The sequence below is a fragment of the Asterias rubens genome, chromosome 10 (assembly GCF_902459465.1).
Source record: "Asterias rubens chromosome 10, eAstRub1.3, whole genome shotgun sequence".
In the NCBI taxonomy this organism is placed as follows: domain Eukaryota; kingdom Metazoa; phylum Echinodermata; class Asteroidea; order Forcipulatida; family Asteriidae; genus Asterias; species Asterias rubens.
The window spans coordinates 19,061,502-19,073,534 of NC_047071.1; the positions used below are offsets into that span (position 1 = coordinate 19,061,502).

Here is a 12,033-nt window from a genome sequence, read left to right on the forward strand (position 1 = left end):
CGCCTCCCACTGTTCAACTCTCGTTTGGTCGCTCCTCTGTATGCCCGTCCTCACAACATGACGCCATTTGGTACGGTCCAATGCTGAGGCTTCCCAGCTTGAAGGGTGGATGTCACATGCCTTCATGTCCCGTTTGCAGGTATCCTTGAAGCGAAGGGCAGGTCTTCCAACGGCCCTAGCCCCGGTGACTAGCTCTCCATACAAGATGTCTTTCGGGATGCGGCCGTCTTCCATTCGACTGACATGGCCAAGCCATCTCAGGCGACGTTGAGTCAGTAGAGCAAAGATGGTCATCATTCCCGCTTTACTGAGGACATCCTTGTTTGGAATGCGATCTTGCCATTTGATGCAGAGGATTCGTCTCAGGCAACGGAGATGAAAAGCATTCAAGCGACGCTCCTGGCAGGCGTAGGAAGTCCATGACTCACTGCCATACAGAAGAGCACACAGGCCTGGTAGATCTTCATTTTTGTGTTGATGGTAAGCAAAGAGTTCTCCCAGGCCCGCTTCGCGAGTCTAGCCATCATTGATGCTGCCTTGCCAATGCGTATGTTGAGCTCAGCATCAAGGGAAAGGTTGCTGGATATCGTGGAGCCGAGATAAGTGAAGTTCTCCACCACTTGTAGGGTGTAGTTTCCAATGGAGATGCTTGGGATGCTACGCACATCCTGACCCATTATGTTGGTCTTCTTGAGACTGATGGTGAGTCCAAAGTCACGGCAAGCTTCTGAGAAGCAGTCGATCAACCTCTGAAGAGCTTCCTCAGAGTGGGATGACAGAGCAGCATCGTCTGCAAAAAGCATCTCTCTGATCAGGACTCTTCTTATTTTGGTCTTTGCTCGAAGACGTGCAAGGTTAAACAACTTCCCGTCACTTCTCGTGTGCAGGAAAACGCCATCCTCTGATGACCTGAAGGCGTGTGAAAGCAGCAAGGAGAAGAAGATGCCGAAGAGCGTGGGAGCTAGCACGCAGCCCTGCTTTACTCCGTTCTTGATTGGGAAGGGGGCTGATGTTGAGCCGTCAAATTGGATGGTGCCCTGCATATCATCATGAAAGGATGTAATCAGCATTAGCAGCTTGGGTGGACATCCTATCTTCTGTAGGAGAGAGAAGAGAGCCTTTCTGCTGACAAGGTCAAAAGCTTTAGTCAGATCAATAAAGGCGATGTACAGCGGTTGTCTCTGCTCTCTGCATTTCTCCTGCAGTTGCCGAATAGAAAATATCATGTCTATGGTTGATCTTCCAGCCCTAAATCCACATTGTGACTCTGGGTATACACGGGCCGCAAGCATTTGCAATCTGTTGAGAACCACACGGGCGAAGGCCTTCCCGACAGTGCTTAGGAGGGATATTCCGCGATAGTTGTTACAGTCAGTGCGGTCACCTTTGTTTTTGTAGAGGGTGATGATGTTCGCATCTCGCATATCATGGGGAACTGTTCCCTCTTCCCAGCACTGGCAGAGGAGCTCATGAAGATGGCGGAGTAGGGCAGTGTTCTTGCCAGCCTTGATGATTTCAGAGGGGATGCCATCCTTTCCTGGTGCTTTACCACAGGTAAGGGAGTTGATAGCCTTGTTGAGCTCTTCTAAGGTTGGAAGAATGTCAAGATCTTTCATGACAGGCAGGCTCTTTATGCTATCAATAGTAATGTCGTTGACTGTGCTCTCCCGTGAGTATAGTTCCTGGTAGTGCTCGACCCATCTGTCCATCTGAGACTCCCGGTCTGTGATGACCTCCCCGGTTGATGACTTTAGTTGCATTACCTTGTTGATGGTTGGCCTGAATGCCTTTTTTATGCTCATATACATGCCACCGGTGTTGCCAGTATCAGCAGCCAGTTGGATGCTCTGACAAAGGTTCAGCCAATAGGTGTTTGCGCATTGTCTAGCAATCCGTTTGGCATTGTTCCTTGCCTTTCTGAGAGCTGAAAGCGTCTTCACAGATGGATCAATCCTGTACCTGGCAAGAGCTGCTCGCTTTGCTTCAATGACAGGCTCCATCTCTGCAATCCCAGAGGCAAACCAGTCTGGGTTCTGCTTTTCTCTCTTGCCATAAGTGTCCATGGCTGAAGTATGGATAGCATCGCGAATGTAGTTCCATCTCTCTTCAGCAGTAGTTGAAGGACAGTCCTGGAGGGCCTGTTCGATGGACTCTGCAAAGCGTTCACACAGGGCAGGGGCAGACATTTTGGCAGTGTTTCTGCTTCGAGCGGTGAGTTCGTCTAGGCTGAAGTCGAACTCTGCTGGCAATCAATGAATGGTCTGTGTCACAGTCAGCGCTGTGGTAGCTTCGGGTAATCTGAACGCTGTTTAGTGATGTTGTTCTTGTGACAACTAGGTCCAGCTGGTGCCAGCGTAGAGACCTGGGATGCCTCCAGGATACCTTGTGGCATGGTTTGGTGAAGAAGAATGTGTTGGTAATGCAGAGGTTGTGGTAAGAACAGAGTTCTAGCAGCCTTTGACCATTCTCGTTCAGTTTTCCTATGCCAAAGTGTCTGATGCATTTGGGCCAGGAATCATGGTCTGATCCCACTCTTGCATTAAAGTCTCGCAGTAGGTATAGGTGTTCAGTGGCAGGGATGTTTGTGATGACAGAGTCCAGATGTTCATAGAATTGATCCTTGGACTCTACAGAGCTACAGAGGGTTGGAGCATAAATGCTCAGGATGTTCACTGGACCTGAAGCACTTGACAGGCGAAGAGAAAGGATGCGTTCTGTGCCTTTGTTTGGTGGTTCTATTGAGGAAAGCAAGGAGTTTCTCACTGCAAATCCAACACCGTGCTGTCGTCATTCCTGTGGTTCTCTTCCCTGCCAGAAGATGGTGTAGTCTTGTTCCCTGATGCTGCCGACTGAAGAAAGTCTAGTCTCCTGCAGTGCAGCAATGTCGATATTGAGCCTCTTGAGCTCACGGCTAATGATGGCCGTCTTTCGGGAGTCGTCGACCCCAAGTAGGTCGTCCGAGATGCCAGGACACATAGTCCTGACGTTCCAGCTTGCTAAACGCAAGACTGGTAGTTTTTTATTTCTTTGTTGTTTGCCTGGTGCAGTATTTTCAGTCCGCTTGTCGAGTCAATCCTCTAAGCTCCATACACCCGATGAAGCAGGCGGCCTGTGGCGGGTCAGCACCTTACTAGCTGGGGGCTGCCCAGCTTGAGGTGGGCGGTAGCTCACCAGTGGGACACAACGGTCCCTCCCACCGTCAGAGGTAACCCGTAGCGCCCGTATCCTACGCCAATCGGAAAAGGCTTATCACTCGTAACTGCTACCTCTCGTGTTGTTTCTGCCACTTTTAACGGTGGCACTGAAGTGACCTCTCCAGGGCGCAATGCCTGGGCTGAATGTATGGAGATCCTGGGTAGCCCAGTCGTCAGGATCACCCTCTTGGCCTTACTGATGTTGTCCAAAGGAGAGCAGAGCAATACGTTTGGCATCAGCTTGGCTGCAGGAGCTGCCGGAAGAGTGTCGAGACGAACACCAGACCGCCTTAGGGGCTCCACTCCGGATTTCTTATAAGGTTTACTCCCTAGCCTTTCACTTTTAAAAACGCTCACAAGGCAGCGAGGCTATTTCCCCATAGCTGGGTGTCCGTAACCCTGGACCGGGTATGTGCTGCCGAGCTGGCAGACGTGAACTAGGGTTTGAAATCAGAGTTTTCCTTCTCCTAGGTGGGCTGCCAACCAAGGCTGCGAGCCCCACCAGCCCGAGTTTGAAATCAGAGTGGCTGTCTCTTAGGTGAACTACCTCCCATGGTTAACGAGCTCCACCTACCCGAAGCAATCTGGTTTTAAGGCGCCAGAAACTCGCCTTCACACCTCTGCCCACAGTTAGAAACAGGGATCGGCACGTGAAGCCGGGCAGTAGGAGTTTGAATTAGGAGAGGCTATTTGAGACGCTGATCATTTGGGACATTTCAATGGATGGGGAGTGGCTCAATCCTCCTCATCCGCCCCGATCTTCCTAAACCTTTGATCCCACTACACAAACCCTAACTCCAACCTGACCAAAAGAAGTTGAAGGATACCACTACACAAACCCTAACACCAACCTGGCCAAAAGAAGTTGAAAGATACCACTACACAAACCCTAACACCAACCTGGCCAAAAGAAGTTGAAAGATACCACTACACAAACCCTAACACCAACCTGACCAAAAGAAGTTGAAAAATACCACTACACAAACCCTAACACCAACCTGACCGAAAGAAGTTGAAGGATACCACTACACAAACCCTAACACCAACCTGGCCAAAAAAAGTTGCTCAATCGTTTTAATTAGCAGATCAGTTCAGAGTTGTTTTCCTTTAATGTGTTCTCGTTTTTATTCCAATGTCCTCAAATTAATCTAAATGTTAAAATGTCACTCAGAAGCTCATTTTAGTGGTTTTAAATGTTGAAACGAGTTTCTTCAGGAATCACATTAAAGACACTGGACACTATTGGTAATTGTCAAAGACTAGTCTTCACAGTTGGTGTATCTCAACATATGCATAAAATAACAGACCTGTGAAAATTGGAGCTCAATCAGTCGTCGAAGTTGCGAGATATTAATGAAAGAAAAAACACCCTTGTCGCACCATGGTCACACGAAGTTGTGTGCGTTCAGATGCTTGATTTTGAGACCTCAAATTCTAAATCTGATGTCTCAAATCAAATTTGTGGAAAATTACTACTTTCTCGAAAACTACGTCACTTCAGAGAGAGCCATTTCTCACAATGTTTTATACTATCAACTCTCCCCATACCAATAGTGTCCACTGCCTTTAATAACAATTACTCTTTATTGACTTTCAAAAGTATTCTTACGTTCAGATGGAAGGACACGTCCACTAAACATACGGGACAATCCAACAGCAAAGTCGCACACGTCGATAAACTCTTGAATCTCACCACAACCCTCAGCAACGATCTTCCCAACCTCAAGAGACAGCTACGTGTATTGAAAAAAAAAAATGTTTATTGCATACAATATGGGTTTCTATATGGCACACAAACCCTAGCAGCTAGACCAAGGCAAAGGCTTGAATTTAGGGAAATATCAAGAAGACCACAGGTCTTGTAGGTTGTTTATTTCACAAAACTGTAGAGAGAGTGTAATGAGAAAGAACTTTCTACAGTTTAAGATCAAGATGTTAACTGTTTTTATTTTAACGAGTACTACAAGAATATCTCATGAGGGGAATATCCAGAAGACCAGAGGGCTTGTAGGTTTCTAGCATTATTTCACAAAACTGTGGAAAGAAAGTAATAGAACTTTCTACAGATGTTTACTGTTTTTATTTTAACCAGCACTACAAGAATATCTCTTTAATTTGTCTTATTGTATTTTCAACAAAATTGAAAGAAATTCACCAATTGAAAGGTATTTAAAGATTTTAATACACACTTTTAGTAAATTGAAAAAAAAGACCACCGGACTTCCCCGATCTGAGTTCACTGGCCAGAGGCTAATATCAGTGGCCTCAGACCCGTGATCCAGTGTTATGTTTTTAGACCTGAAGGCATTTTATAACATTATCCCCATTCAACTCTGTCATAAGCCCTGTGGCCTCCTACAGCAATCACAAGTTACTTAATTTCGTAGTTTTTCCCAGTTGCAAAACTCACAGTGCGTTGAACATTCTTGATCTACACTGCACAATTCCACCTTTCTAGAGGAGGGAGGGTGGGGGGTGGGGGTTGGAGGTGTGTGGGGGGTTGGGCGTTCAGTTCCCAGGGTTGTGGTGGTTTTCAAAACTGGGAACAAAATTCTCCACTGTACAAAGTCTGCCACATGATCTAACATGGGAGAGCATGAGTGTCAACACAGCCAACACACATCTGGTAAAATGGAACCTTTCCAGCCATCTGTTTGTTGTACCAGGTGGAGCCTATTGATGTCTGGCAGGCACTCTGGGTAGCTCTGTGCTTTCCAGCAAACCATACCCCTCCCCCTCCCCTACCACTGATTAAAGGTCACAGTTATAGGTCATAGATTTACTTACAAGTTGTCCAATGGCAGACTTCTTTTTCCTGAGGGCATCTCCGATCTGACGCACAATTTCACCTCTTAAAGGCGCAGGCATCTTTTTGGAGAAAAACAAAAAAGTAAACCAACTCATTACTTCTTTAGTTGTTAATAAAGGAACAAAAAGTTGTCCAGGCCTGCGTTACATTTAATTATCAGGTTCGCTCAAATGCCTTAAGATAAACAGTTTAAAAATGCTAATATCATCTGGATTTTAGACCATCAACTGCAGTGTTTATAAACTGATTTGCCCAATGAATTGTCAACTCACATCAGCCCAAGAAGAATACGCCTCTTTAGAGTTCTCCACTGCTTCATGGTACTCCGCCACTGTACCCTGTAAAGAACAACATACATCATTAATGGTCTGTTCAGTGTAAAACCAACCATCACTGAAGAAAAGTTAAAGGGCAAACACTGTCTTAATTATTTACAAGCTGTCACAGCTTGTAAAGAATTAAGTGCAGTAGCCAGGTTTGTCCTTATCATTGCAGTGACCGATCAGCATGACCAGCTAAAATGTCCTTTTCACTAGTTCACCACCTTTTTCACAAGTCCATACTTCATATTAAATAAGGATGCTATGCAATACTGAACTACATTGTAGCCATTCAGATGACTACAATTTGACTCATCTACAGGTGTTTAGACTGTTAAGGGAGAATGCGCAGTAAAACATTGCATCAGTGTCATAAACTGGAGCTCAATCGCACACTTTTCTTACACTTTTCACAGCATCCATGGCATTGACTCCATGTGCTTCTCTTGCAATGATACAAGAAAAATAAAGAAATACAGAACATTTAGTCCAGGCCTTGGGCACAAATTCTGCCTGAAGACATCCAAGGCAAAGAATTGAGCAAATATAAAGAGAACTGACCTGCCTCACTGTTGCAATTGGTTCTCCATTGATTGGGCTGTAAGAGGTCACCAGCTTTGAAAGAAACATAAGAACACATTAAACCAAGGTAATTAAATTGTTGTATTTTTGGCAACAATAATTTACCCGACATGTACAATAGGATGTGTTATATTGTACAAAAAGCATTAATTATTAATTACACTTACAAACAAGTTACAGGCTCTACATGAAACAGAGAATGTTGTTGTTCAAAAATAAATAATTTTGAATTTTAGTTTGAATTCTTTTATTAAATATTAATATTATTATTATACATTATTTATTCATCAAAAATAAACCAGTTTTCAATCATATTCATGATCATATTTAACAATGTATTATTAAATATTATATTTTAACATCATACATACATAGCTTCCGGTATCGTACATGTCATGAAATAAGTCATTTTTCAACAACAAATAATATTATTATATAAAAAATATTATAATAATTAATAATAATATCCGGCATTTCTGCTTTCTGTCTGGACGAATTATTACTTTATTAGAATTAGATAACAAATAAATTAACCATATCTATCATGGGCCAATATCATGTACTATGTGGTTGTGACGAAACAAAATGTTTGCCGTCAACAAACTGGCACACCTGGAAACAAGGAAAAATAAAGTTCAAAGACTGCGCCCAAAACACAACGTGGTGACAATCTTGACTCACTTGTTGTGACTTCACTTAGTCTTCTTAATCTTACTCTTAGAGTCTTACTTAGTCTTACCTCCCCTTTTCCACCCCATGCTCCCGACCCCGTAAAGGCTCCTGCATTTTCAGCTTCGATACCAAGTTCTTGTAAGAAAGGGTATTTCCCACTTTCCACCAGCAAACCAGAGTTAAACCTCGTCTGCAGTGCTACCGAGGAGTTTGCATGTAAAAAACGGGTACTTCTTTGGAAGACGTGTCTAATGAGGGCCGCCATCTTGCACAGGTCAACCAAAAAAGAAAGATCGTAGAACCAATGTGTTTGCAGGATGCCATACAACTCGTCCGTTGACTGACTCGGCCTATGGCATCCCAAACGCGAGGCGCACTGTCTCAAGGACTACTTGCCCGACCCTATGGAGTATAAGGTGGCTCCGAACAGACATTAGGATTTTTATGACAATTTTAAAAGGAACGGCGTATTTTTTGCTGTGAAAGCATCTTGTTTATATATTTATTTTGTTGTTTAGCAAAATTTGCGGAAGTGATGTTACAACCACCGCCGAAATGAGAACAACGATCTCGGCCGTGTTTGACAACATGAGATGGCTTGCTGCAGCCGCCGTATACATGATATTTTATCGAATGTGTTCTGCATGGGATGTCAGATAAATTTTGGAGAAACGATGAGGGCGCACTCCTAAATAAAATTACTCTTTTTAATAACAACAAGAAACAACGTGTTGGATAGAAAGTTCGTAAAATAGCGACAGTTTCGGCGGCAATTATGATGTGGGAATCTGTGTGGTTGATTGTGGTTGCCTTGTTATGGGGTTCAACAAACCCTCTCATGAGGAAGGGAGGAAAGGGTATCGAAGACGTCAAACGGGAGAGTAAACTTGCACAGTTTTTCGCTGAAGTGAAATTTCTGTTGTTGAATTGGAAGGTGAGGAAACTTTTCACTTCTTTGAGTTTGACCTCCAATGAGTCCAATGTTGTATTATAAGTTTGTTTATTTTATTTTTATTCAAAGGTTAGTATTTTTTTTTTTGTTAAAAGTTTGTGTTGGAAGGGTTTGTCCTAAACTAGTTGCGATATGATTTGAATGATACATTTTGCGTGTGTACAAACGTTTGATTAACCAATCATTCAATTTATTTTTGATTTGCAGTACATTCTGCCTTTCCTTGTGAACCAGTCAGGCTCAGTGTTGTTTTATATCACACTTGCCTCAGCAGGTCAGTATGAGTCCACTTCTTTACATTGTCTTGATTTTTAATTGAATTTAATGAGGCATTTAGTTTGCCATAACATTATAAATACACACAATAGACGGATCCATTAGGCTCAACCCCATTGCATATTGTCAAATCACAATTAATGAAGGTCCAACATAAGGTCCGACGTGCCTGTGCGTATCTTGGCGCGCGCAGCAGAGTTGTGCAGAAAGGCATTGATGAGCCCCACGTGTTATTGCTCACACGTGCGTCGTGGGCGGAGCCTACTGGATCGGTCTATTGCTTGAACGACAATGTGTCTTGAGATTCTGCAATTTAACTTTACTGTCCAATGCTCAAATGACTCTAGCTATGCTTGCAATCCAAGCAGTGCAGCAAAATCCTTATTTATTGGTGACACCAGTCTTACTTCATCAGCGGAAGTCCCACTTATTGGAGTTTTTAGACCCAATGGCATCACAATAATTCTCATAAAGCCTTGATGCACTAGTTTAGTTGCGATAACCTAACCCTCCTCCCGACGGCGTAAGCACACAAACTTGCTATAAACCTGAAAAAACTGTTGTTTATCAAAAATAGGTTACCAACCAGAATACCATACAGTTACCACTGCTGCGACTGGTACCCCCATCCAGGTCATTTCTTGCTTAGCCAAGAAACTTGCTTTGCAGAATTTGTATTGGTGCAAAGCAGTGCTTTAAACCTTTACGCCATTTTATTTCAATATGTTCGTAACCTCTTTTTGTTTTTTCCTGTGTGTATATTTTGAGTGTTCCTGTTTAACTTTCAGAGTTGTCCGTGGCCGTGCCTTTAACAAATGCTCTGACTTTCCTCTTTACAACACTGATGGGAAGGATTTTGGGAGAAGACATTGGTGGAAAGGGTAATACAATTGTTTGCTTGTTCAGACTATCCACAACTTGCTTAGAAATTACCTCATTGTCCTGTCATATTCATCCAATCCATATTACTTTGAATCCTTTCTCAAATTATTTGATGCCATTTAAAGGATTCGGGTACTTTTTCAAAATGTCCTCAGATTTACATTAAACTTACAGGATTTGAAGATAATAATAGTGGAAAGCTTCCCTTCAAATATTACGAACTGAGGTTGTGTATTTTTTGAGAAATGAGTAAAACAAGTCACAAAATAAGTTTTGTCTCAGCAAGACGAAAATTATTTTAGCATGTAAACCCGCATTAACCAGTTATGAAACCATAGCATAACTGGTTAATACGTTTTTACATGCTAAAACTGAGACGAAAAATATTTGTTTTGCTCATTTCTCAAAAACTACAGTACCTCAGTAAGTAAAATTTCAAGGAAAGCTTTCTACTATCATAATCTTCAACCTGTGTTTAAAGTTTAATGTAAATCTGTGGACATTGTGTTTTGTGTTAGGAAAAAGTACATAGACCCTTTAAAAGCTTCGCTGGTTTTCATTGAGTGGGTTTCTATGGTTGTTAATCTTTTGAGTATTTACCAGTCTGTGAATGTGAACCTACCTTTATATATTGCAGTAACACCAAGTGATAATGATTATTTTTTAGTTGTGATAGCTCTGAGATGAGACAGTTTGCGCTTGACATTTTGACTATCAATATGGTCAGAAAGTATTCATTAATAGTTCAATGTGTTAAAGGCAGTGTACACTATTGGTAATTACTCAAAATAATTATTGGACAATACCAATAGTGTCCACTGCCTTTAACTGTCTAATGAAGGAAAGATTTATCCTGCTTGTTGAGAAAAACAAAATAAGTTTTTCTTCTCTACCATCGAGAGCTGGATTTGAAAAGTATTATAATTAATTTAAAATTAAAATTATTTGCCTCTGATGACAGAAAGTGTTTGTAATTTTTTTTTTCTCACTTGACAGAAACTTATTTTGGAATGCTTCTGGTGGTTGCTGGTGTCACTCTTTGTGTGTTTGGTAAAACGTGACAGAGGATCTCAAAAGCTGGTAGCTGTACGTACATGGTTGGACTTATATGCAATTTTTTTTTAAAAGATGATTTTTTAGAATACATGCAAGGTTTAAATATCACACTGGACCACAGGCTTGAGGACTGGAATTTTTTTTTTACAAACCGTTCAGTACCCTGGTGCAGTCAACTTGAACAAGTGTCCAGTGACACTACACTCAATGTATATCAATATAAGTTTAAAGGGAAGGTACACGTTTGGTTATTGCCCAAAACAAATATTAACTTAAAAACTGACTTGGTAATGAGCATTGGAGAGCTGTTGATAGTATAGAACATTGTGGGAAACAACTCCCTCTGAAGTAACGTAGTTTTTGAGAAAGAGGTTTTTTCTCACTTAAACAATAAAAGACTTCTAGCTAGAAGTCTTTTATTTCTATCTGAAAGCACACAAATTATTCCAAAAAGGCTGTTTTTCTTTCATTATTTTCTTGCAACTTTGATTACCAATTGAGCCCAAATTTTCACAGGCTTGTTATTTTATGGTTATAATATTATGGGATGCACCAAGCGAGAACACTGATCTACCAAAAGTGTACCGTGGTTTTAAAGCTTGTATGTATGTTCTTTGAAGTACTTTTCTGTAATATATTATTACACTAAGTATCTATTTTTATTTATTTTGTAGTAACTTATCTTCTGATGCAGTTTTGTTGCTCCCATCTGCCCTAATGTGCATCCTTTATGGCGTGCACGACATCTCCAGCTCAAGCGAAATGCTCGCCATTTATCTTGTTCCTACTGATAATTATTTCTTCTTGGCATACTCATTTTAGAACACTGTCATTGGTTTATTATGTGGTATGAGATTTTGTGAAGTTGAAATATCTGTTGAATGCTAATTGCTAACAAAAGACAATGAATAAAACAATGTTACATTTAAATAGTTTGAATTTGTCTCGATTTTTACTTATGTGTCATTGAACTTTAAATTATTGTCACCAGATCTTTTGGAAACATTACACCAATTGTGCTGCATTCCCAGCTCAGAGCCCCCCCCCCCCAGTGATGATGTTGAAAACAATCAGGAGTTGATTTTTCAACTTATTAGGTTTTTTCAAATTAATGCTTTCACTTTGCAAACTTATTTTGTTTCTTTTATATGGCCAAATGATCCCCCACCTTAGAAGTGTTTAATCATCATAGAGCAAGGTCTAAATAATGTAAACTGATTGCCAAAAAAATTGTTTTAATCATACAAAATGGTAAAAATAAGATAAAAATAAGACATAAAATAAGCCAAC

The 12,033-nt window shown here is 41.5% G+C and overlaps 2 protein-coding genes across 2 annotated transcripts in view; one reads left to right on the forward strand and one right to left on the reverse strand.

Annotated features, from left to right (window-relative positions):
- LOC117295611 (alpha-aminoadipic semialdehyde dehydrogenase-like) overlaps positions 1-7,846 on the reverse strand; it is a 63,054-nt gene extending 55,208 nt beyond the window's left edge. Inside the window, exons 1-5 of the mRNA XM_033778316.1 lie at positions 7,645-7,846; positions 6,885-6,938; positions 6,276-6,341; positions 5,982-6,062; positions 4,804-4,927 (exon numbers count right to left, since the gene is read on the reverse strand). Coding sequence (XP_033634207.1) covers positions 4,804-4,927; positions 5,982-6,062; positions 6,276-6,341; positions 6,885-6,938; positions 7,645-7,842 — 523 coding nt within the window. The 5' untranslated portion in view covers positions 7,843-7,846. The remainder of the gene's footprint in view (positions 1-4,803; positions 4,928-5,981; positions 6,063-6,275; positions 6,342-6,884; positions 6,939-7,644) is intronic.
- Positions 7,847-8,295: 449 nt separating this feature from the next.
- LOC117295940 (transmembrane protein 234-like) lies at positions 8,296-11,040 on the forward strand. Its single transcript, XM_033778745.1, has 4 exons — positions 8,296-8,511; positions 8,737-8,803; positions 9,594-9,686; positions 10,684-11,040. The coding sequence occupies exons 1-4, from the start codon at positions 8,353-8,355 to the stop codon at positions 10,746-10,748; spliced, it is 384 nt and encodes a 127-aa protein (XP_033634636.1). The 5' UTR covers positions 8,296-8,352; the 3' UTR covers positions 10,749-11,040.
- Positions 11,041-12,033: the final 993 nt, after the last annotated feature.

Bases quoted from the DNA above. Each gene is read 5' to 3' on its own strand.
- LOC117295940 (XM_033778745.1), top strand. From the start codon at position 8,353: ATGATGTGGGAATCTGTGTGGTTGATTGTGGTTGCCTTGTTATGGGGT. The intron at 8,804-9,593 runs GTCAGTATGAGT...TTTAACTTTCAG, and splicing joins TATCACACTTGCCTCAGCAG to AGTTGTCCGTGGCCGTGCCT. The intron at 9,687-10,683 runs GTAATACAATTG...CTCACTTGACAG, and splicing joins AGAAGACATTGGTGGAAAGG to AAACTTATTTTGGAATGCTT.